This window comes from Schistocerca gregaria, chromosome 8 (assembly GCF_023897955.1).
Source record: "Schistocerca gregaria isolate iqSchGreg1 chromosome 8, iqSchGreg1.2, whole genome shotgun sequence".
Taxonomy (NCBI): Eukaryota; Metazoa; Arthropoda; class Insecta; order Orthoptera; family Acrididae; genus Schistocerca; species Schistocerca gregaria.
This window is the reverse complement of record NC_064927.1, coordinates 76,873,387-76,899,732: the sequence shown is the minus strand read 5'-3', so window position 1 is coordinate 76,899,732 and position 26,346 is coordinate 76,873,387. Positions and strand designations below refer to the sequence as shown.

The following is a 26,346-nucleotide window of genomic DNA, read 5'->3' as shown; positions in this document are numbered from 1 at the left end:
CCAACTCTGTGTCTAGCTCCCATTCCTTCCTCGCACACTGTCATGCACTCTGCATGACTCCACCTGCTGGCAGCCAGACCGTGCTTAGTTGTGCCATATTCCAGTCCTGAGCAGCTGCTGCCTCTCCCTCAGAGCTGTCGGCCCTGTTTCCCTGACCCACCCTCCAACTTCCGTCTTCTCCCACTCCATCCAATACAACCCCTTCCCCACACGATTCCAACTGCCGGCACTGTGTACTCTGGCAGAACAATGTAGCAATACACTCGTACATCTGTGTGTGTGTACACATACGACGGCTACGAAGAATATTTCGTTTGAATGATAGAACTGTCCTCAGATTCATTTGTGCAAATATGAAACTACAATGGTCACCAAATGCGAGAGTTGTATCACCAGAAACTTTCTGTGAAACAGTGTCATTCATTTTAAAAGTATGTCAGAAGTTAGGGCTATCATGATTTATACACAGCTGTCCCATGACCACTGTTTCACAGTCACATCTCCCAGTACAGTACTCTTTAAAACTATAAAAAATCTGTCACAAATCACATCAGCAACTTGCTGCAGTGTGGACCACGTCTCAAAATGCGATATAGGCACCTTCTACGCCCGTTCACACCTGTTTCTCCTCCCATCCTCCTCCCTCCACAGCTTGCCACACTTGTAATGAGCTGTATGATGGCTCACCACTTTGGCAAGAGTCCAAGTAGCTCACCTGAGAACATCTCCAAATACAGTAAGTTTCAGTCACTGGAAATTCTACAGCACAAGATATGTCAAATCGATAATAATATTAAACTGCAGCTACTTCGGAACATCTGACACAATTTCTACACCTAAAGTATGCTGACGACCAACTCGAATACGGCACACATCCCGTGCAGACTTACCGCAAATGGCGGAGGCAGCGAGGGCGGGCAGTAGTAGTGCGGAGGCGCGACAAGGGTGACCTCGTCACCCATCTCGTCTGTGAGGCTAATCTGCGGGTGCATCTGCCGGTGCTGCTGTCGGCTCTGCCGGTTGAGCTCCTCACGGATCGTGCCCAGCGGCGGCGCCTGCGACATCGACGGGGGCGACGGCGTCACCCGCAGGTCGAGTGCGAGTGGCACCCCGCCCGTGGACAGCCCGCTCAGCCCCGCTGCCAGGCAGCTCACACTGGAGGTCGGTGACTGTGGGTACTCTGCGCCACCGCAGCATTGCTGGTGTATGGGGGAACCTGCAGTACATATGAAATAGTCTGGTTGCAGCTACATGCGGGAGGACATGAGTACTGTCGACTCTGTCAATATTGACTGTATCGAATGCAACAAATGCCGACAGTGCCTCTGTTTTGACAGGAGCTACCTGTTCCACAGTGAGAAGTCAAAACCAAAGTGGAGAAAATGATTTGGTTTGGCCCAGACATGGGTAGCACTGAGTCACAATGGAGTCACACTTTTGTGGGTGATCAGTGCCCATTCTAATAAAACTGATCAAGGACACATGTTCATTCTGCACTGAACAACACAATACACTGCAGTCATAAGCAACATCATCCAATGAAATTTTTCATAGAATAACATTACATTTTGCATCTGTATTAACAAACAGGATATTATCTATTTGACATTCAGATATCTGTCAATATAAAATGCAGGTATAAAAATTACTTACACTTAAATATTTTTCAAAATTGCCCTGTATATTTTGTATATATTTGTGGAACAGGGTACACTGGCTATTATTATTATTATTATTATTATTATTATTATTATTATTATTTCTCTTTCCTGTATCAGACGTTATGTCTGGTTAAAAATGGAAAGTGACGCGGACCTTGATCAAACATGACTTCCTTTTAACTGTATGGTATATGTTACATTGCATTTAGGAACTTTCGGGTAATTGAACATGTATCAATAATTACAGATTTCTGCAGTTGTATATATAAGTTTGGATGTAGCTGCATTGCGTTGATGTACTGGTGGATATTGTGTGGTATGACTCCTGTAGTTGATAGTATAATTGGTATAATGTCAACTTTATCCTGATGCCACATGTCCTTGACTTCCTCAGCCAGTTGGATGTATTTTTCAATTTTTTCTCCTGTTTTCTTCTGTATATTTGTTGTATTGGGTATGGATATTTTGATTAGTTGTGTTAATTTCTTCTTTTTATTGGTGAGTATGATGTCAGGTTTGTTATGTGGTGTTGTTTTATCTGTTATAATGGTTCTGTTCCAGTATAATTTGTGGGCACACTAGCAAAAGCTTTTTGGTAATCAATGTATGCATAGTGTAGCAACCTTTGTTTAGTTTTAGCTTGATATGTTACCTTTGCATCTATTATTAGTTGCTCTTTACATCCTCGTGCTCCTTTGCAACAGACTTTTTGTTCTTCATTTATAATTTTGTTCTGTGTTGTATGTGTCATTCATTTCTGTGTAATGACTGAAGTTAATATTTTGTATATTGTTGGTAGGCATGTTATGGGGAGATATTTTGCTGGGTTTGCTGTGTCTGCTTGATCTTTAGGTTTCAGATAAGTTATTCCATGTGTAAGTGTATCAGGGAATGTGTATGGGTCTGCAATGTAACTGTTAAATAATTTATATTAAAAACAAAGATTCCAAGACTTACCAAGCGGGAAAGTGCTGGTAGACAGGCACAATAAAATAACACACACACACACACACACACACACACACACACACACACACACACACACACACACACACAAAATTTTGAGCTTATGTGACTTACCAAACAAAAGCGAAGGCAGGTCGATAGACACACAAACAAACACAAACATACACACAAAATTCAAGCTTTCGCAACCAACGGTTGCTTCTTCAGGAAAGAGGAAAGGAGAGGGAAAGACGAAAGGATGTGGGTTTTAAGGGAGATGGTGTGGTGGTGGTGTGTTGGGGCTTCATGGGTGCTCAACATCGAGGTCATCAGCGCCCTGACACAAATTAAAAGGAACGAACGTGGACAGACCTAAGAAAACTAAAGCACACACTCAAAGAAAGCAGGAAAAGAAGGAAAATGCTACATAAGAAAGTAAAACCTAAGGAAAGGGGAAACATAGGAACAACAATGTCACAGGAAAGTGTTATCGGCTGGCCACTTACATAAAATATGGGCGAGCTTGTCACACAGTGAGCAAATTAAAATCCTCTCCCTAAAATCTTTGTAAAAACATTTGACATGCCACAAAACTTTAAAACTTTAGCCACATTCGTCCGAATGTTGCCTAAAAGAGATGGCAGGTCCGCTGGCAGGTCAGCTGCAGCCCGCTGGTCAGAAAATAAAACGCAATCCAATAAAACGTGGCGCACAGTGACCTGGACGCCGCAAGCACCACACATTGGAGGGTCCTCTCGCCGGAGCAGGTAGCCATGCGTCATAGGGCTGTGGCCTATATGAAGCCGAGTGAGGAGAACCTCGTCCCGTTGATGGGGCTGAAAGGAAGTACACTACACACGCGTTGTGGGCTTGACTATACGGAGCTTATTGTCAGTCACTTCCAGCCACTCATCTTCCCACCAACGCATAACCCGTGAGCTCAACAGTGAGGTGAGTGCGTGCAAGGGGATAGCACACTGAGATACTTGTGGGGCGAGACACTTCTCCTTGGCTGCGAGATCTGCCCTTTCATTCCCAGAAATGCCGACATGCCCCGGAACCCAGCAGAAAGCTACAACCTTCCCCAGTCGCTGTAATCAGAGTAGAGCATCCTGGATGGTCTGGACAGTTTTGTCTGGGTAAGGAGTCATTCCAATCCCGGGAGCGGAAAGACTTACCTTAAGGGGAAAAAAAGGACAGGTATACACTCACGCACGCACACGCACATATCAATCCGCACATACACAGACACAAGCAGACATTTGTAAAGTCAAAGAGTTTGGATTTTTCCCACGTGGAATGTTTCCCTCTATTATACTCATGTTAAATAATTTAGTTAGATGTGAATGTGTTGAGGTGAACTACTTTAGCCAGAAATTTGCTATTTTATCTTTTCCAGGGGCTTTCCAATTGTGCGTAGAATCAATTGCTCGGGTGACTTCATGTTGCAAAATTATCACTTTGGCATTTGTGGTATCATCTTGTATGTGTCTGTTTCTGCTTGTATCCACTGTTTGTGTCTGTTGTGTTGTACCAGGTTTGTATCTTCTAAGTCATTTGGTAAATGCTTCTTTTCATCTAATTGCTCTATCGCTCCTTGTTGTGAGATTTTACCTAACCTTTTTTGTTTTTTGTCTGAGATCATTTCTTATAAATTGTGTTAGCTGTCCGATGTCTTTTCTCAGTTGTTTTATTCTGATCTGTAGCCTGTGTTGCCAAGCTGGTTTTGTGGGTTTCTTCTGTGTGTTGGTTTGTTCTGATCTCTGCCTAGTGTGTATATTTAGTGTAGTGAGTGCTCCTATATAAACCAATAGTTGTAACTCTTCCATAGTTGTATTTTCATTCATTTTGTTGTGTATGATTGTGTTGATAGTAGTAGTAGTAGTTGTTGTTGTTGTTGTTTCGACTTGTGGATTTTTTGGTGGTCTATGCAAGAATGGTCTAATGTCTGTATTTTTCCAACCAATCCCACTAAAAGCCCTTAGAAGTTGTGGTCTTACAGCATATCAGTATGTGCATTTAAATCGCCTATTTGGCTCCTAAGTGATCGTAAGGACACTGAAATGGAAAATGACAGACAGAAGGCCAAAATACTGAATTTGATCTCTTGATCTGTTCCACCCCATAATTTTGTAATACAGTTCCTCTGGGACATATTGAAGCAAGTGATTACAGAACAGGAAACAACCACAATCACTTCATAGTAAAAAGGCATCTGAACCAGCCTCTTTTAGCAGTAGCTTATTGTAAGCTGCTGCAGGATGTAGAGTTTTTTTTTCCTTTAAAAAAAGTGGGGGGGAGGGGAGCAGGTCATTCCAGTTTTTGAGGTGGATGTTAGGACACATGTACATAATTATATGCCCCTATCACTGACAAAATCAATACAAACTCCAAAAACAGATGTCTCATGAAACTCATCTCATTCTTCCCATCCCAGAGATCCATAGCATTGTAGGCATCAGCACCCAAGTGGATGCAACATTACTCAATTTTTGGAAGGCATCCGGTATAGTTCCACATTGTCGTTTAGAGAACAAACCATGAGATTATAGAGTACCGGACAGGATTTGTGACTGGATTTGGGGCTTCTTTGCAGAGTGAACACAAGACATTACTCCTAATGGAGTAAAACTGACAGATATAAATGTCATTTCAGGAATACCACAGGTACATACAGTAGAACAGTTACTGTTTACAATATATACAAGTTATCTATCGAATAATATCAGAAGTTCCTTGGGGCCATTCACAGCTGATGCAGTTGTCTGTAGGATGGTAACACCGTCAGAAGATGGTAGTAAAGGGCAGGAAAACCTGGACAGGGACTGCCAGTTTAGCCAAACACAAGTACATGAAACACAGTGCACAGAAAGCCACTACTGCAGGACTACACTGTTGGTAACAAATCACTGGAAACAGCATCTACCATAAAATACCTAGGAGTAAGCACCTAAAGTGACATGATGTGAAATGACCACATGAAACAAATTGTATGAACAGCAGATGCCACACAGATTCACAGGGCAAAGCTTAAGGAAAAGTAATACATCTACAAAATAAGTGGCTTACAAAACACTAAGACCACTTACTGTGTGCTGCATATTAGTCTGGAACAATTGTGAGGTCGGATTAGTAAAAGAGCCAGAGAGGCTCGGATGAAAAGGAAGAATAGCACATTTTGTCACAGTATTTCTCAGTTGGTGATTGAAATTTCTACATAGTATATTCTGAAAAAGAGTCAGGCAATACATTACTTTCTCCCGCGTATATCTTGTAAAGTGGTCACCCATAAAATGATATCCACAAGTGAATCCGAGATGTCAGAGCTAATACAGAGATTTACCAACATTTCTCCTGTGCGCCCTTCATGAATGGAATGGGGAAGGGGGAACAGAAGGGATACAGATGCATATCTAAATAAAGAAATGATAAACTGAAATTACACACAGCAGTAAGTCAACAGGAGCTGAAGCTCTTTTAAAATGTCAGCCATCACTTAAATGGCACTAACCTAACCTAACCTAACCTAACCTAACCGACCTAACCTAACCTAACCGACCTAACCTAACCTAACCAACATTTGGTATAAGAATATTTTTATGATCTACTATTGTAGATCAGGTTCAGAGAATGTGTGTAAAAACTGAAAAATGTGAACTAACACTTCGACGGCCTACTAAAGTTTTTATCTTTTGAAATGTGATCATCTTTCCGTAATCCTAAAGTAAATCTCTGAAAAAAAATTGCAGGAAAGGGCCAAGTGTGTGATGTAATGAAATTTTCTTTTGGTATTACACTGCTCCGTGCTTGTAAGGTTGTGGGAGAGCTGATACCTTTACTAATGACAAGGGCAACTGCAGATATCATATTCTACTTCCAATCAACAGTTACTGCTCTAGTCCCAATAGATTGGGTCGGCAATTGAAAGATAGATGAAACTGAACTGTTCCTTGCCATTAACAAAGTGAAGTACATGAATTAGATAAAAACTGCAGTTTGCACATTTAAAGATGTTGAGGAGGGAAGAGGAGAGGTTGACAGGAAGAAGAAGGAGAGGGGGGGGGGGGGGGGGGGGGACACGGGACAATGAGATGGAGACGGGTTGAAAATAGATTAATGGCAAAGTTAAGGGAAGGTGAGGATAGGAAACCAGCCTAGTGCCTGAAAAATTGAGAAAGAAGAGAAGACAGTACAAGGAACACACAAACAAATTTCTTCAGTGGAATACTAACTCAGAAAAGCTCAGTTAAGGTGGACAAAGGCGTGGAGGCTTACCGGGTATAGAGGCGGGGCTTTGCGTGGTCGGTGGAGACGGCGTCGCTGACCGCAGGGGGGAGCCGCCCAACATCTGCTGCATGTGGAGCGAGTGGCGCAACTGCAGCTCGTGGGCGTCGCCCGCAGTGCCACTGTGTCGCTGCACAAACCGAGTGACCGTCACTCCTAGAAACTCAATTTGTTCTCAACTTTCACTTTCACATTCCATTAAATAATGCCACTGCTATGAAAGTGAAATGAAAAGTATTTGGCCCAGCATGAGGTAGCACTGACAGTGGTGAAATTTTGTTTTGTTATGTATGTACATGTTGCACAATAACTTAGGTTAATATTTAATATCTGTGTATATTTACATTTGGGTTAGAAGAAACTATCAGAAAGATAGGGTGTTCGTAACTCACCAAAAGTAGAATTTTTGATGATTGCCATCACTGATAAGTATGTTTGAGAAGAACCTAATACATTTGTTTTTCAAATGCCCATCCGATATGTCACAGAAACTCGACATAAGATTATGTATGACCCGATAAGTATTCAAATAATGTCCGTTATTCAGATTACATTAGAGCGACATAGATCGCATACAGCCTCATGACATCACTCTGACTGCTGTGACTCAGTTATGTGTCGCATTTGCATTCTGGAACTTTTATAATTTGCATTAAAATGAACTGTGGCTCACCTAGTGAATGCTGGTGCAGAGAAGCTTATATCTGTGGAAGTCCATCATTCATCTACATTAATATTTGGTGAAATAAATCACTGCCTATGATTTTTACTTATCGCATCACAGTGCTTTATCTATGCATTACTGAACTTTCATGTGAACTCACAGCTAGACACTGTGGCATAGATATACCTGAAATTTTTTGACACAGTTGCTGTTAGCCAAATCTGCAACTTCATTGTAAAATATTCAATTCTGCTGAACAACCACTTTTGTTTTCAAGTGGGAAAATACACAACTGATGCAGTAAACACTTTTGCTGAGAAAATAAGCATATCATTAGACAAGAGCCAACAAATTTGTAGAAATCTTCTGTGACCTCACAAACGCTTTTGATTCTGTAATCCACTTAACAAGTATGGCATTGGAGACAGTGCCCTAATACGGATTCATACCTACTTATGCAATACAAAGCAAAGATTTAGCATTACTTAAAATGGTGGATATTATTATTCTGACAGCAAACAAATGTCTCAGTGTGCCCTAGAAGTCTCCATAACAAGTGCAGTTCTAATCCTGATCTACGTGAATTGTTTATCATTAAATATCGGCTCTCCCATCAGTTCCTTTTGTAGAGGATATTTGCTTGTTAATTGAGAATCATGATACAGAACAAATTCCTGAATTAGTGAACAGGATCATCAGTGCCTTAGAAACTCGATTTCAGCTAAATGGGTTGAATCTAAACATATCTAACACTCACATGTTGCACTTCACAACCTGTCAAAATGTGAGAAGATTTGGATTATGCACAAAACCAAAAAATTGATTCAGTTACAAATCATACAATTCGGATAATTATCAGAATATGTAACTAACAACAAGTGAGCAGCTTTGCAGTTGTAATCCAAAGATTATCAACTGAAACTGACATGCACAGACAAAAAGCAATATATACAAGTAACATACAAGCTATTATTAGGTATGGTATTGTTTTTTGGGGAATTTTGACTAACATAGTGCTTACTTAAAGATACAGACAAGAATCATTTGGATTAAGTGCACTGTGCACGACGAAGAACAATGTTGCCCATTATTTACAATCCTACAAATATTACCTCTCCTACCCCTATATAATAATTACATTTTTAAGTGCCAACACAAATTATTTGAGGGAAATCATTTTGTTCACACCTGACAAGAAACAAAGAAGACTTCATGCTTCCCATCCACCACCTCAAACCGTACACCCAGACTCCTCAGTACACGGGCATGAAAATTTATTACTTATTAAAAAGGAACTAGTTGATATAGATGGAGTTAGGTCTAAAAAAAAGCATTGATACTGAAATGCTATTATTCAGTGGACTAATTCACTCGAGACAAACTAGTATTTCGTCCTGCATATAACTTTTTACACATCATACAAAGGATATACAGCCGTTGACAGAAATATTATTTTGGAATTCTTTTATTATTCATTAGTGTAAATATTATTCCAATGGTAATGAAAATTCTGATATATGTCCTGTAAGCAAATCAAATATACGTCACAAGACGAATAAACATCAAATTTGCAACACCTGTATAGAATTTGGCAAGTGTATGCACACTTCGCAACCCCCTCCCTCCAACTGTACACAAATGTACTGTGCCCCCACCCCCCTCACTCAGAAATAGAACTCTCGGGTGTAAAACTGAGCGACATCACTTGTCACACAACAGCTGGCAGCCGTCTTACCCCACGAACCCTGAAGACGTTCAACTGTACTTTTACAAGCAGGGTAACAAGCAGGTGTCCCTGGAACAGTAGGCTGGCGATGCCCGCGAGGTACCGACCTGCAGCTGCTGGTACTCCTGCTGCAGGGCCTTGACATTGCCCTCCCGGCCGAAGACGTCCTGCTGTGCCTGCAGCTGGTGCTGGTGCTGGGGGCTGCGGTAGGGGGAGGGGCAGCCCTCACTGGCCCTCCGCACGGGGCTGTACCTCTCCTGGGGCAGGTGCAGGCTGTTCACCTCCTTGAAGCTATCCCTCACTGCAACAGTGCAGCAATACCTGTCAGTGCGACAGCAGGACTCGACACACTACGAAAAGTACCCGAGAGGTGACTCGCAGAATTCGAATACGGTAGTGCGATCTGAGTCTATGACAGTGTCACCTCGGCAATCTGTGGAAAAATATAAATAATGACAAATCCTGTACGTCTATTCTCGAGAACTTAAAAGGGGAGGAGGGGAAAAGAGCAATGTGGCCACACTGAAATTAGTGAGACCAAATCAGACCACAGCCCCGACAACCCTGTGTATATGCGGGGCAGAAGTGACAGGAGAAGCATACTCCCTACCGTCCCACTGTCCTCGTCGGTGTCAGTCTCCGCTTGCCCCTATCCCACATCCAGCTCCACCCGTAACTCTCTCCGACCTTCTCTCCCCGTCCACCGCCTTCCCCTCCCCTCCCCCTCGCCCTTCCACTACTCTATCTGCCCCTCCTAACCCATTGCTCTACATCAACGAGTGCTGCGTACAACTCCCAGACTGTGACCAGAGCACACTCACCAGTGAAGCGTCCCTGCCCTGGCTCTGCCTCCCAGCAGGCAGCCACCCTCTGACCCACCCTCTCACTCATCACATCCTACCTCTCGTCACCTGATGCACATGATATGACTCCCCTGTCCCAAGCTGATGTACTGGCACAGTGTGTGTGTGTGTGTGTGTGTGTGTGTGTGTGTGTGTGTGTGTGTGTGTGTGTGTGTGTGAGCGTGCGTGCGTGAGGGAAGGAGGGAGAGGGGGGGGGGGGGGGGAGAGAGAGAGAGAGAGAGAGATCACTGATATAAGTGACAACACAGAACCTGGAAAATGTATAAAAGTCATACTATACACTGCAAATAAAAATGTCCAAGTGGGCTGAATACAGAAAGATTTGCAAATTGGTAGGGATTGTTGCACATCAGAACCAGCCAAAGGGTATATACTGTGAGTAGTGGTGATTACTATGAAAGTTAATTTGGTCAGATACCTACTATGAATCAGCCATGTGGCACATGCTGCAAACAATGGAGAGGACTGTAAAAATTAGTTTTGTCAGATACCTATAATATTTGTAGTGATACAGAAGACCAATACACTGTCTGTGTTGCTACATGTTAGGAGTTCCACTTGTAGTATGTGTTTATTCTCCACAAATGGATAAAAGTATTTAGTGATATTTCTAAACTGAAAACATTTTACAGGATTTTTGTGAAGTGATTTCTTCGAGACTGATAGTAATAGTCTTGTGCTTTGTAACCTGATTGCACAATTACATCTAACAAGGACTTCTAGCAGCAAAGTTTTCATACTTATCTTTTTGGTGCACAGAATGCGTTACTGGGCAGTTTTGTTTAACACACAAGAACAGCAAATGTAGCATACCCCAGTAGATGTTGACATGGAATGACACTGATGTATATGATGTTCTTTCTGACTGACCATACTCAACAGCATATTATAGAGTTTAACTCTGATAAACTCTATGAAACTCCCCGTGTTACTCTCAAATACCCCTCCTTGTATTTGCAGTTTATTCTTGTGTGATCTAAGTATGTCTTGGCTTCTGAAGAAGGGCGAACTGCTGAAATAAATTATGAGTAAAATAATACAATGATTTTTGTAGTTTTAGTTCACACAATACTTTTTTGGCAAAAATATAAACCAGAAATGGTGAGATGTAATGTGAACCTTGTGTGCTCAAATGTGGATCCATTGTTAGGTCACTAAGACATCTTGGTTTGTTTAGCAGTACAGCAGTACACTTGAGTTGTTGCAAAGTCACAACAAAATTTCATTGTAATTCTCCAACAAAAAAACATGGAATTTCCTTTCCATAAATTAAGTATTTACACATTCCTCCAATTATTATTATTATTATTATTATTATTATTATTATTATTATTATTATTATTGATTATTCACATTTAAAGAATGTGTTTGAACTTGAATTCCTTTATGATGATTGTTTATGTTTTTTGTGAGCCCAAATTTACTTCATGTGTTCACTGTGTTGTTTCTTTCACTCCACTGTCCATTTGCATCCTGGTCTCTTCTGTGTTGTGGTGTCAAATTTATGTTTTTTGATAGTGTTCCTGAATTCAGTTCTATTTTCTGCATCACTTACTGTTATGTGTGCTTGTCTGAGGTTCTCGTCAACTTCTTTTATCCATTTTGTTTTTCCCCTGCCTGAGTTGATGACTTTAAGAATTCGCTTTGAATTTCTGTTTTCATTCATCTTGTGGATATGTCTGTAGAACTGCATTCTTCTTTTCCTTATTGTATCCGTAATCATGTCTGTATTTATATAATTCTGATGCACATAAGATGGCGCCGAGAGGAAAGTGTAGTGACGCTTCTCTCTCGTTAAAAAGGCAAAAAATGAACAGTTCTTCGTGTAGAGAATGTAAAAAGCGTGTGATGAAGGGTATTCTGTGTATCAAATGCAACTTCTGGTTACACGAAAAGTGCGCGAAAGTAAATCTAAAGTTTGTCAGCGATGATTTTCCGTGGACATGTCATGGTTGTTTACGTGACAAAACGGCCGATCTGGTAAGTGCAGTTGATACAAAAAACGAAATTATAAAGTTACTATGAAGTGACATTGAGGCACTAAAAACTGAACTTTTGACCATCAAGAAAGGAAACGATACATTAATACAAGAAAAGAAGTCCTGTGTGTGTAAAAGCCATCAAATGGAAAAGCAAGAAGATCGCGAAAATACGAATGACCGATCATACTTTAAAAACAACATTTTAAGTGTTCCCGTTGATGTCTTGGTAAACTCAGTAAGCCAAAAACCGGAAGATAAATATAAATGGAAGGTGGTGACATACAGCAAAAGGAAATACAAGGCGACAGATATGCAACAAAAGGAAAATGACTTTTTAATAATTGGCGATTCGCTGCTGAAGAATATCGCTGTCCCCAATTGCAAGATCGACGTACGACCTGGTATCAGAACGCATCAACTCGGTAAACATTTTAAAAATATGGTAAATGCAAGACATGATACTACAGAACAAGATTCTGAAACCAGACATAACTATAATGGGGTGTTTACACATGTTGGAACGAATTCGTTAAGGAGCAGCAGTGAGGAAGAAATGGCAAGCGAAACAAGAAACATGATCCGTTCTGCAAGAAATATGTATGCAGGATCTCGTCTGATACTTAGCGGAATCATAAACAGAAGGTCGGTGAGTGAAAAATATATCGACAAAATAAACTGGGCTCTTAAAGAGCCATGTGATCGTCTTGGGGCAATTTTTATAGACCCAAACAAATTCCTATGTGAAAACTCACTAGCGAAGGATGGCTTGCATTTAAATAGACTGGGGTCTGTAATGTTCAGCAGAATGTTTGCAGATGTCTGCAAAATCATTAGATGCAAGGGAAACTAATATGGCCTGAAGGGGGTGAAAAATCACACACTCCAGCTGGAAAAGAAAAATATAAGCACCATACAAAAAAAGATGATACTAAAGAATTTGTCCCAGAATACAGCTCACAACATGTAAACCAACAAAAGAAAAATTACATAAAAGTACTTATCAAAATATTCAATACTTTGGTAACAAAAAATTAGAAGTAGAAGTACTCCTGAGTGGAGTAAGACCAGACATATTATGCATAAGTGAACATGGACTAACTTAAAGTAAAATACATAATGTGGCAATAAAGGACTACAAACTAGCCTGTTACTTTTGCAGATCTAAATATAAGGGTGGTGGCGTTTGTATATATATATATATTAAAACAGGTACTCTATCAAATAATGTAAACAGTGAAGCTGCTACATTTCCCATAGCTAGAGAGAAAGACTTTGAAGTTACTGGTATAGTGGCAGAGGATGTTAGAGTGTTTTGTGTGTACAGGTCAGCACGTGGCAATATTAGCATCTTTCTAAAAAAAAAATTGCTTGCTTATTGAGAATGAATATGAAGAGAAATCTTATTATATGTGGAGACTTCATCATTGACATGGGAAAAGACACAAAAATAAGACAGGATTTTGAAGAATTGTTAATACAGCATAACATGGAAGTGACAATAACTGCACCAACAAGAGTGACATCACAAAGTGAGACAATTATTGACAACATAATTACTAATATGTGTAACTATGAGTCACATGTAGTTCAGACAGAAATATCTGATCATCATGGACAACTAATCAGCTTTTGCAGAAGTAATGACTCAGTATCAGAACCAAAACAAACAACCAAAGAAATTAGGATCATCAGTGAACAAAACATCAACATCTTTAGAACAATGTTAAGTAAGGAAACCTGGAGTGAAACCCTACAGGCCCAGCGTGTAAATGAAAAATATGATGCATTTATTTCAACAATTAAGTACCATTTTAATGTAGCATTTCCCATAGTAAAGAGACAAGAAAGGCAGCAAGATCAAACACAGTGGATTACCAGTGAAATACTAGAACAGCGAAGGAAGCTTCAGGACGTGAGATGGATGGGCGAAGCTGAAAACTATAAAATGTTAAAAAAGAAGTATAGAAAAACAATAAGAGAAGTGAAAGCAAGAGCAATTGACACCACTATAGCGAACTCAAAAAACAAGGCAAAGGCAACTTGGAAAGCAATCAATGCTGAAGGAAAGGAAAAAGATGGGTCAAACAAAGAAGAAGGTATTAGGTCAATTAAAATAGACAACACGGTGCTCACAGATGGTATGGAAATAGCAAACATACTAAATAATAACTATATCAGTGTAGTAGAAAACCTAAAATTGGAAAGAAATAGTCAAAAACAGAAGGGTATTAAGGTACCAGAAAGATCATGTTCTTAAGACCAGTCACAGAAGATGAATTACGGAAAACTATACAGAAACTGAAGTCCAAGAAATCAGCTGGTGATGATGAAATATCAAATCATGTAATGAAGCTGGTATGTGAGGAGATAATAACACCACTGAAGATCATAGCAAACTGTTCCAGAAAAACTGAAGATAACGAAGGTAGTGCCAATGTACAAGAAAGGGTGTAGGGATGATCCCAACAACTACAGACCAGTTTCACTGATATCAGGTTTCTCAAAAATCCTAGAAATTCTTATGTATACCAGATTAGTTAACTATTTGGACAAACATAACATTCTCATGCCCTCACAACATGGTTTCAGAAAGGGTAAATCTACAGAATCAGCAATTGTCAGTCTAACAGAATACATTTTACATTCCTTGGATGAGAAAAAGGTTGTCTCTGCAATGTTTCTGGATCTTTCAAAGGCATTTGACACCATTGACCATGAAATGCTGATACAAAAATTAAGCAATTATGGCATTCGGGGGCAACCAGGTGAATGGATAAAATCATACTTGTGCAAGTGCAAGCAGTATGTATCATTAGGAAACTCGTACCAATCAAAAACCAAATCTATCAAATATGGAGTGCCGCAGGGTTCGGTAACGGGGCCATTGCTATTTAATGTATTTGTTAATGATATAGGTGTTGCGGAGGAAGAAAAGAAAATATTGTATGCTGATGACATGACAATACTAAATAGTGACCAAAATATGGAACAGCTTGAGAGAAGAGCATACATATCTGCAAATGTCACAGCTCAATGGCTGTTGGAAAATGAACTGGTTATAAATCTAAAAAAGACTATGTATGCAGTGTTTAAAAACAAGGAAAAGGCTGTAGACATGGATTTAGAGGTTGATGGAACAAGGCTGGAAGAAGTAGAATCTGCTAGATTCTTAGGTATTCTTGTGGATAATGAACTGAAATGGAAAAAACATATTAATAATGTCTGTAAGAAACTGAGCACTGTCATATTCTTAATGATGCGGCTATCACAGTATTCCGACAAGACCCTTCTGTGTACAGTGTATCATGGACTTTTCAAACCATACTTACAGTATGGATTGACTGTGTGGGGAAACTCAAACAAACAAGAGACAAAATGAGTGTTCACATTACAAAAAAAAGCAATTAGGACCATTTTAAGAAGAAAGACCTCTGAAACATGCAGAAACTGTTTCAAGAATTTAAATATCTTAACTTTTTCATCGTTGTATATATACAAAACAATAATGTACATCACAAAAGGTAGTGAGGACTGGATTACAAATGCTAGTGTACACACCCACAATACAAGAAAGAAGAATAGAAAGGAGCATACCCCACGGACTGGCAATGCTAGAAAAAGGACCCCAGTACTTTGGTATCAGACTACTAAGAAGCCTGCCCAAAACCCTGCGAGATAGTGCACTTCACAAAGACTTTCCAAAGAAACTTAAAGACTATCTCATTGAAAAAGAGTTTTACAGTGTTGCAGAATACTTATGCCATTAAATTTGTATATATTGTTACTCATTATCAGTAATGTAAAAATGTAAGCTAAAGGTGTAGAAAAATAAGTGATAAGGAATGTTAACACTTTGACATGTCCTATATTACACGTACATTTACTGTACACAATGTAATCTTACAGGATCAAATAAAATTCAATTCAATTCAATTCAATGTTGGTCTCTTTTTCCAGATTCCTTGTTCTTGTATTGGGCCAAAAATTTCTTTGAGAATTTTTGTTTCTCGTTTCTCTATTTCTTTGATTTTAGTTTGCTCACTTATTTGTGTTGTTTCAGATGCATACAGTGCCTCCAGAAGTACTACAGTGTTGTAGTGCCTCAATTTTGCGTTAATGGATATGGACTTTTGTTATAATAGTTCCACATGAGTTTATATGCTTTCTGTAGTTTTTTTATTCTTTCCTCACTGGTCTTTAGGTTGATCCCTGATGGCTGGATGATTTCTCCCAGGTACTTAAAATGTGGTACTTGTACGATTTTCCCATAGGTTGTCACAATAGGCAATTTATCTTGTGGCACTCTTTCTATGTACCGGGTTTTCTCATATGAAATTTGCAGGCCATTTCTTTGTGCAATTTCATGTAACTTCTCTATGACGTTAGTGGTTTTTTTTTTTCTATTATTTGTGAGCATTGCAAGGTCATCTGCAAAAGCTAAACACTTCACATTGAAATCTATTATCTTTTCTAATGCCAATTTGGATTCCTTTGACTTCTTTCTCCCATGCCCTGATAATTTTTTCAAGAATGATATTAAAGAGTAATGGTGAAAGTCCGTCACCCTGTCACACTGCAGTTTGGATTTCAAATGGTACAGAGACATCCCCCATAAATTTGACATTGAAGACTGTGCCAGTTAATGTTTGATGAATGGTTGCTCTTGTCTTACTGTCAATGCTGAATTCTTCCAGTGTGTTGCAGAGTGTTACTCTGTCTATTGAGTCGTAGGCCTTTTTAAAAATTACAAAAGTGACCACTGTGTTTTGGGTGTTTCTCATCTGGAGAATCATTTTCAGATTCCAGATCTGTTCTATGCAGGATCGCCTCTTGCGAAAACCAGCCTGGTATTCTCCTATTTGTGGGTCAGCTTGTTCTTCTAATCTATTCATGAGAACTTTTGACAGGATTTTATGTGTGATCGGCATGAGTGAGATACACCTGTAATTATTTGGTTCAGTTTTGTCCCCTTTTTTGTGGAGTGGATGGATGAGTGCGCATTTCCATTCAGAAGGGATCTGTTATGTTTCCCAAATGTTTAATATAATTTTGTGGATTTATCCTGTTAATCTTTCATCATTTAACTTCTATAGTTCTGCAATAATTCCATCTTCTCCTGGAGCTCTATTGTTTTTCAGTGTCTTGATAATTTCTGCTATTTCGTTGATGGTTGGTGGTTTAGCATCGGGATTTGGTGTAGATGTCTGGTAGTGAATATCCTCTGTAGGTCTTTCGCAGTTGAGAAGTTTGTTGAAATAGTCTGCGAGGATTTGGCAGTTATTCTTCGTGTTAGTTTCTAGTGAACCATCCGGTTTGTTGAAGCAAAGATTGGGTGGCTGGTATCCTGCAATATGTTCTTTAAACGTCTTATAAAAATTCCTGGTGTTGTTCTTCTTGAAGTCTTGTTCTATCTCATCTAGTCGCCGTTTGTCAATATTCTTTTTTCCCTCCGAATTGTTTTCGATGTTTGTTTTCAGATTACTAGAAATTGTTGCCATTTTCTGATGTTTTGTGACTATTGAAGTTTTTCCAGGCATTGGTCCTTTCTTCTATTGCTTGGTCAAATATTATATTCCATCACCTGTGTTTTCTCCTTCTCGGGGTTGACCCAATTTCATTGCAGATTTGAGGACGTCCACAAGTTCTGTCCAGTTTGTGGTGTTTGTCTGACTGATTTCCTGTAAGATGTTTTCCTTGTTGAGTTTTATGTATTTGGGGTCTGGTCTCAGCACTTTGTTTAGTTTTGGCTTTTTTCTATTAGGTTGTAATCTGGTCTTTATCTGTAGAGAATGGTGATCTGATTCAAAAAATCCTCTTCTCACTTTCACATTCAGAATTTCTGTTGTGTTACTCTTGGAGATGGCCACATGGTGTATCTGGAATTCACCCAACATTGTGTTGGGCAACTTCCAAGTATACAGTTTCTTGTTGGGTTTTTCAAACTGTGTTGACATAATTACAAGGCCGAAATTTTCGCAAAGGTTTATCAATCTTTCCCCATTCTTATTAGTTCTCTTGTGAGCTGTATGGATTCCGGTGATTTTCCTGTATTTTTTCTCTTTGCCTAATTGTGCGTTAAAGTCGCCTAACAAGATTATTACATGGTGTCTGGCAATTTTGTTTGTCGTCTCTTCAAGGTCATTCCAGAAGTCATCCACTTTCTGGGGGTTCTTCTTGTTATACTTATTTGTGGGTGCGTGTGCATTGATCAAGGTATATGCTTTGTTGGCCGATTTGACGGAGAGCGTTGATTACGTTCTGAGACCACACTGGAAGTCAATGATGGAGTTGCTGATGGATTTGTGGACTACAAATGCTGTACCAAACTGTTTAAGACCTTTCTCATTAGTTTTAACTGTTGGTTTTCCTGTAGATCCTGTAGTTGTCTGTGTCAAAATGGTTTTCGTCCGTAAATCGTGTTTCCTGGACTGCAAGGATTTTGATCTTGAATTTTTGCAGCACGTCTAAGTTATTTGATCTTGCCCAGTTTGAAGAGAGTATTAGTATTAAGTGTACTGATGAAGTGCCTTTGTTTTGTGTGTAATAATCTGGATGTTGTCTGGTTCTCAACCTTAGGCACAACATGATGCTCCTGGTGCCCCGGAATCTGATGACCAGGTAAACTCAGTCTTGCGACTGGTGCCCGGGGTAGTGGATTCATTCCTTGTGTTATCGTCATGTTTGGTTTTCAAGTTGAAAACTAACTTGGTGGGTGGTCCTTCCGAGGAAAGATCACGAGGAATACGACTTGATTGTTGAGATCAACAAGGTTGCTGCAGCCGCACCATCTAGGCGAACAGACGCTGACCCCTAACCTCTGGATACCAGGCAGATGTTAGTGGATTTCGGTTGATAGTTTTGGTCCAGCTCGGGTATTTTATTTCCCCGTTACTCTCCATATCTGGAGAGCATTCCCCTATCCGCCACCTAGGGAGGCGCCCGATGGGAGACTCATTATTATTATTATTATTATTATTATTATTATTATCATCATCATTATCATTATCATTATCATTATCATTATTATTATTATTATTATTATCATTATCATTATCATTATCATTATATATAGCCTGCCTTTCCTTATGTGTAATATAATCATATCTCTGGTTTAGAGGTTCAGTGTTTCAAAAACAATGTCACTTGCAGTGTTCCAGGAAGAGCCAGGGTAGATTTGTCTTCAATCTGAAGACTGTTTTGATAAAAGCTCTCCACACTAGTGTATCCATAGCAAGCTTCTTCGTCTCCATCTTTGTATTGCAGCCCACATCCATTCCAACTTACTTACTGTATTCAAGTGTTTGGCTCCATCTACAATTTTTACCATCCACACTTCCCTCTATTACCAAACTAATGGTTCCTCAATGCCTCAGGATGTGTCCTAGCAACCAATCCCTTCTTTCAGTCAGCCTGTGACATAAATTTATTCTCTCTCCAATACCAGTCTGTACCTCTTCATTGTTTATAACATTCTACCATCTGATCATAAGCATTCTTCCGTAGCAACACTCTGGAGAAGCTGCTTTTTTTTTCTTCTCTGAACTGATCATTGTTCAAATTTCACTTCTGAACAAGGTTACACTTGATACAAATACCTTTAGAAAAGACTTCCTCAAACTTATATTTGATGTCAATAAATGCCTCTTTCTCTAAAATGACTATATTATGGCAATAGCAGACTGCTACTCACCATATGGAAGAGATGCCAAATCACAGACATGCACAACAAAAAGACTGCCGAACATGTGTGCTTTCCCACATTCGCAGGAGGCAGGGGGCAGGGGGCAGGGAGAGGAGGAGAGGAGAGTGACAGCAGGGAATGGGTGGGGGGCAGTTAAGTGCTGCTTGCGATAGTATGAAGGAACGTGGTGGGGGCACGGTGGGGCAGCTAGATGCAGCTGGGGCATTAGATGGGGTGAGGGGAGTTGGGGCAGAAAAGGAGACAAGAAGAGAAGGGGAATAAGACCATGGGTGCATTGACGGAACAGAAGACTGTGTATGCTGGAGAGGGAGAAGGGAAGGGGTTGGTGGGTGAAGGACGGGGACTAACAAGGTCTGAGGCCAGTGGGTTACAAAAATGTAGGGTATATTGCAGTGAGTGTTCCCACCTGCACAAATCAGAAGAGCTGGTGTTGATAGAAAGAACACAGATGGCACAAGCCATCACTGAAGTGAAAAATGTTGTATTGGACAACTGGGTGGTCCAGATGCTTCTCAGTCACAGTTCATCAACGGCCATTTGCGTGGACAGACAGCTTGTTGGTTGTCATCCCCACATATAATGCAGCATAGTGGTTGCAGTTTAGCTTGTAGGTCACACGACTGGTTTCCTAGGTATCCCTGCCTTTAATGGGATAGGTGATGATAATGTTTGACCTGGAGTAAAGGATGTATGGGACAGGTCTTGCATCCACATCTATTACAAGGATATGAGCCATGAGGCAAGGTGTGGGAGCAGGTGTGGAGTAGGGATGGACGAGAATATTGTGTAGCTTCGGGGGGGCGGCGGAACACTACTATTGTAGTGTAGGGAAGGACAGCAGGTAGGTTATTTCTCATTTCAGGGCATGACCAGAGGTAGTGAAAACAATGGCGGAAAATGTTATTCAGTGGCTCCAGTCCTGAGTGGTACTGTGTCACGAGGGGAATGCACCTTTGTCGCCAAGCAGCGGGACTTTGGGAGATAGTAGGTGACTGGAAAGATAAGGCATGCAGATCTGTTTCTGTACAAGGTTGGGAGGGTAATTTTGGTCTGTGAAGGCCTCAATGAGACCGGTAAATTTTGAGAGGGACTGCTGCAACGACCATAGGTGGCTAGGTTGTAGAGAATGGACTTATCAGTACGCAATGGGTTGCAGTCGTCAAGGTGGAAGTATTGCTGGTGGCTAGAATGTTTGATATGGATGGAGGTATTGATGTAGTCATCTCTGAGGTGGAGGTCAACATTGAAGAAAGAGGTTTGTTGGAATGAGGAAGACTAGGTGTTATCAGTGTGTCTGAACCTGGTGAGGGGTATGGGATGCTGGGTGGTTAGGAAGGATTCCACTAAATGGCCCATGAATAGGCTGGCATAGGATGAGGTCATGTGGACGCTCATTGCCATGCCATGGACTTCTTTGTAGATGATGTCTTCAAAGATGAACCAATTGTGTCCGACGATACAGTTGGTCATGATGATCAGGAAGGAGGTTTTAGGTTTGTAATCTGTCAGGTATTGGAAAAGTTAGTGTTCAATACCAGCAAAGGCCATGGGCATTACAGCTGTTAATGTAAGAGGAGGCAGTATCAACAGTGACAAGCAGCACATCTTCAGCATATCAATAATTACTTTAAATTCACCTCATTTCTCAAAATAATGTCTTACTTCATACTAAAACTGTTCATTGGAAGCAGCGTTGGGCTTCCCTAGAATTTCAACTCAAGACTGTGCCCACCACAGTCAGTAATAAGAACTAATCCATGTGTGTATCCCACATACTTGGGACACACCAAGTAATTTTACAACACAATCAATGTGTGTCATTTTTGACTATAATGTTCTTTAGATAATGTCTATTGGTCGCCTTTCCCTTTATCACCATAATGAGGCCCTCTGGTGGCATCTGAATAGCTCCTTAGGAGCCGTACTCCACTTCTCACATTATGCCAGCAGTCATGCTGAATTGTACAGCAGCCTCCTAGAGTACTAGAGTTCACTTCTCTGTGTTTTTCCTGTCCTGTCCTGTCCGATACCTTTCTTTCAGCATTTTCAAAATTGGTCAGTTTTAGGATAACTGGTTAGTATTTGCTTAAATTGTGTGACCTGTTGACATGAGAATGTTGCTTTTCCTCTTGTTTATAATGTCTGAGCTCTGGTATATTTCATCCACTCACAACTGTACCGTATTTACCTTTCTGCAGTGCCTGAAAATTATCTAAATCTGTAAAATATCAATGGTTTGATGCCTTCCACTCACCCAGCCATATTAGCAGTAATACAAAATCTGTTAGTTATAACTGCTAAACCACATATTAAATGAGAGCTGAAGACGTATTATGTATTCCACTAAAAGAATTGATGAAGCTACAGGTAGCTCTTGTCTCACCACAATCAGCTGATTTAAAACACAAATTTTAATGAGGTAGTGAGAGAGAGTTTCACTTGGGAAGTATCTGTCACATATTGTGCACCACACGAATACACCAAACAATGGAAAATCCAGGATGGAATAATGTCAATAACCCTGGCCTCAGCAGCCAGAGACGATGTATGCAAGATGAGTTGCATTTGTGTGTGAGTGAGAGTGTGTGTGTGTGTGTGTGTGTGTGTGTGTGTGTGTGTGTGTGTGTGTGTTTTGCCCAATTCAGAAGAAGGCCTTTTGGCCAAAAGTTTACTTGTTTAGCAGTCTCTTTGTGATGCCTGTCTGCAACGCAACATCTCTGCTAAATGGCGATTGACATGCATTTACTGAATCTTTAAAAATATCACCACACCTTGATTTCAACTAATGTTACCATAAAGCACTCCAATCCCAAATACATTTGCTAATTCACAGGAGTCTCACCTCTAAGAATTATTTTAAATTGCTGGTATCAAGCTCAAAACTAATTACATATTAAGAAAATATTAAAACATTCTTCTGTTAAGTAAAACTTACGTGTAACTTACATATATGAGAGAGAGAGACAATGGAAGTGTTACAGTACCTGGGCGATTATTTGCCTCCTGAACTGTGGCGAGGCCAGAAAGTTTCTTGTGGCGAGGGAACCTGCTGGCGGGTGGTGGTGGTGGTAAGACTGGGTACTTGCGGCGCATGCGCGCCTCTACTTCAGACACTACTTCTGGGCTAATTTCTGCGCGCATGCATAACACCAAACAAGCAGCCCACACAATAAGGAAAAAAGAACAAAATGAAAACCAAAATTAATAATGTGATGAACAGAATATAAGGTACTGAAATTAGTACAGGAACAAATTAAAGAAGCAGTCTAAAACAAAAATATGTAATGACAGAAAACTGATTGAGTAACTAAACACAAATCTATCTCCATGCAACAAAATGCATTTGTGTGAAAATATAACAGGTAAATAGGAAAAATAAATAATCAAACAGTGATTACAATTAGAATTACTATTCAACATAAACACAAAGTTAAGTTTTATGCAGCATTCCAAGTGCAGTAACATTCATTGTGAAACTTTGTGCCAATACTGTTTCAAATGTGAACTTTAGCTTACAATACTATAGTACTTTGTTTTTGTATAAAATGCACTCTGTAATATATGAGGATAGTTGGAATGTAACTCTAATAATGGCATAAACTATTCTCTGATTTCTACTTACAATTAGGATAGGCAGGGACCAAAAATAATTAAGCTACTGGACATTTCCCAGAGGTTTGTATATTTCTCTCCATGTTAACTACCCCTCTCTCCCTCCGTGTGTGTGTGTGTGTGTGTGTGTGTGTGTGTGTGTGTGTGTGTGTGAGAGAGAGAGAGAGAGAGAGAGAGAGAGAGAGAGAGAGAGAGAGAGAGAGAGAGAGAGAGGGGGGGGGGGGGGAGGGGGGGGGGGGACAGGGAGCATGTGCACATGCTTGATAATGAATCTCTTCCCTCATCTAAAATTGGATGACTATGAGTCCCTACCTTAGCTGTTTTATAACATCTCAGTTTATCAACTCAAATTCAATAATGTAACAAAGCTGACTGACTTAGTAAACTCAATTGCTAGTAATGCATTGCACAAGCACAGTACTAGTATTTATGAACTTAAAAACAACAACAATCCATCTAAAGAAAGATGGGACTGTCACTTTCATCTCCTTCCATCTCTCCTTCACCAGTGTTTTGAGTATCTTTTCCCGTTCTGTTACCTACAAAGACTGCTGAAAATTGTGTCCAGCACACACCGATCTAGTACTGACCTGAACCATGCAAAATGTAACAACAACTAGTAATGGGACGATATGGCTGATTGTGACACAACAGTTTCCACTTTTAAAGAAAAAGGTATCTGCAGTCGATTGTACCCTTCGAGCCAGAAGCTCATGTGTGTTCCCTTACACACCATATACCTGTATTGATAATGAGCCAAATACTACTCGCTCTGCTGTCTTTCCAGCAAAAGTGGACATATGTATCATCAGTCAGTGATATGTCCAGTCAGATGAAAGCAGAAGTATCAGTGCTCATAGATTGTCTATCTCTCCATCATAAAGACACAGGACTTCAGATTAACACAGAAAATGACCTCACATCAAGCTTATCTCAGGAATCTGGCTTGTATAAATGTTAATCCAAGATCAACAATGCAATGAAAAGGATAGTTGCTATTCACCATATAGTGGAGATGCTGAGTTGCGGAAAGACACAACAAAAGGACCATCAGAAAGTCAGCTTTTGGCTGACAGGACTTTGTCAAACAACACATACACGCAAACATTCACGAAAAATGCAATTCGCACACATGGCCAGACTGGCTCCAGAGACTGTGGTCACGTATGTACGATTGTATTTGCATGAGTGTATGTATGATGTCTATTTTTGACAAAGGCCTTGTCAGTCGAAAGTTAACTTTAGGACTTTTCTTTGTTGTGCCATTCTGTGACTCTGCATCTTCCCTATATAGTGAGTAGCAACTATCCTTTTCATCGTATTGTACATTGCATAATGGATTTTCCACTGTTTAATACCAGATTACACTGCCATGAAGTGGGATCACCTGCGGCTGGTGAAAATTCGTGGATCAAAGTCAGGTTCACATGTAATTTACAATGTAGTGACATTACAAAACTATACTTTTTCTTTGTATCAATACAAACTGAAATAATAAAGGAATTAGTACTAACACGTAAATATGACTAAGCCACTCCCACACTGCTGTAGCTCAAAATATTTTTTTTTCAATCTATAGGGTTAGGTTAAAAGGAAATTATCAGCTATGTCATGCGTACTGAGTACAGATAATAACTGATCACATAACAATTCACGGACTCAACTTGTAATTTATCTGATTAGTTTACAGGCATTTTATAAAAAATTTGAAACATTTGCAAAGAACAACTAAATAGCTTGATTTTGATCATAGCCAATAATGACTGAACATCTCTTGGCTCAAGTAACAGTAACTACTCCATTCATATTAAATTTTTAATTTACGAACATGTGCTTCAAAGGCTACAGCAACTGCAGGCACATTTGTGAACTAAACATAAGCAAGCAGAAGTAAGAACACACACACACACGCACAAGCGCACACACGCACACACGCACACACGCGCGCGTGCGCCAATTCCCCTACATGGTACTGGCAGGATGCACAATGCAGTTCAATAGGTAGGGTAGGTCGGGGTGGGGCTTGAGTCAGGTGGGGTTGGTAAAATGAAAGAGGGGCAGGAGGTAGGAAGAGGGGTTGGGGTTGGGGTGGGTGGTTAGCAGCTTGGAAGGAGACAGACAGTTTGTCAACTAGGAATGACAGAGGGAGGGGAGGCAGACGCATGGGCTAGACATTTGGTGCACAGGTGTCAGAGCTGGTGAGAAGTGGCACAACTGGAAAGGGGTGGAGGATAGAGAAAGGGGAAGCGGCTAGGTGGAGGGTGCAGGGACAATGGTTCACTGCAAATTGGGAACAGGGAGGATGTGTTGCAAAGATAATTCCCATCTGTGTGTGAATGGAAGGATCGAGATAGTCCTGGCTGAGAAGCAGCCACAGAACTTGAGCACGTTGGGCTCAGCTGCATGTTTTACTCAGTCGTATGTTGGGTGGTCAACTTTGTTCTCGGCAATAGTTTGGTGGTGGCCATTCATCCAGCTGGACAGCTCGTTGCTTATCACACTGACATGAAAAGCTGTGCAGTGTTTGCAGCAGAGATGGTACACAACATGGCTGCTTTCACAGGTGGTCCAACCTCTGAGGAGGTAGGAAAAATCGGTGCCAACACTGGATAGGAAGTTCAGCGTGGGTGCACACACACACACACACACACACACACACACACACACACACACACACACACACACACACTGATAGGAGCATTCTTCTCGTGACTCAGTACCACGGAGGCCTGGAGTAACAGTCACATTGTGTGCCAGTGTTTCAATTACCTCGCATCATGCCCTGAAATCAGGAATATACTACATCCCCATCCTCCCTACACCTCCGACAGTGGTATTCCTCTGTCCTTTGGAACTACACAATATCCTCGTACATCCCTGCTCTGACACTTTTTCCAGCCTCTCATC

At 40.4% G+C, this 26,346-nt stretch overlaps 1 protein-coding gene across 5 annotated transcripts in view; it reads right to left on the bottom strand.

Moving 5' to 3' along the window:
* LOC126284102 (serine/threonine-protein kinase SIK3) overlaps positions 1–26,346 on the bottom strand; it is a 528,724-nt gene that overhangs the window by 18,189 nt on the left and 484,189 nt on the right. For 4 of the 5 annotated variants that reach the window (XM_049982755.1, XM_049982757.1, XM_049982756.1 and 1 more), the window contains exons 15-18: positions 22,812–22,958; positions 9,388–9,581; positions 6,882–7,020; positions 891–1,216 (exon numbers count right to left, since the gene is read on the bottom strand). In XM_049982755.1, the coding sequence (XP_049838712.1) occupies positions 891–1,216; positions 6,882–7,020; positions 9,388–9,581; positions 22,812–22,958 (806 nt within the window). The remainder of the gene's footprint in view (positions 1–890; positions 1,217–6,881; positions 7,021–9,387; positions 9,582–22,811; positions 22,959–26,346) is intronic. The other variant, XM_049982759.1, reaches the window with a different exon arrangement.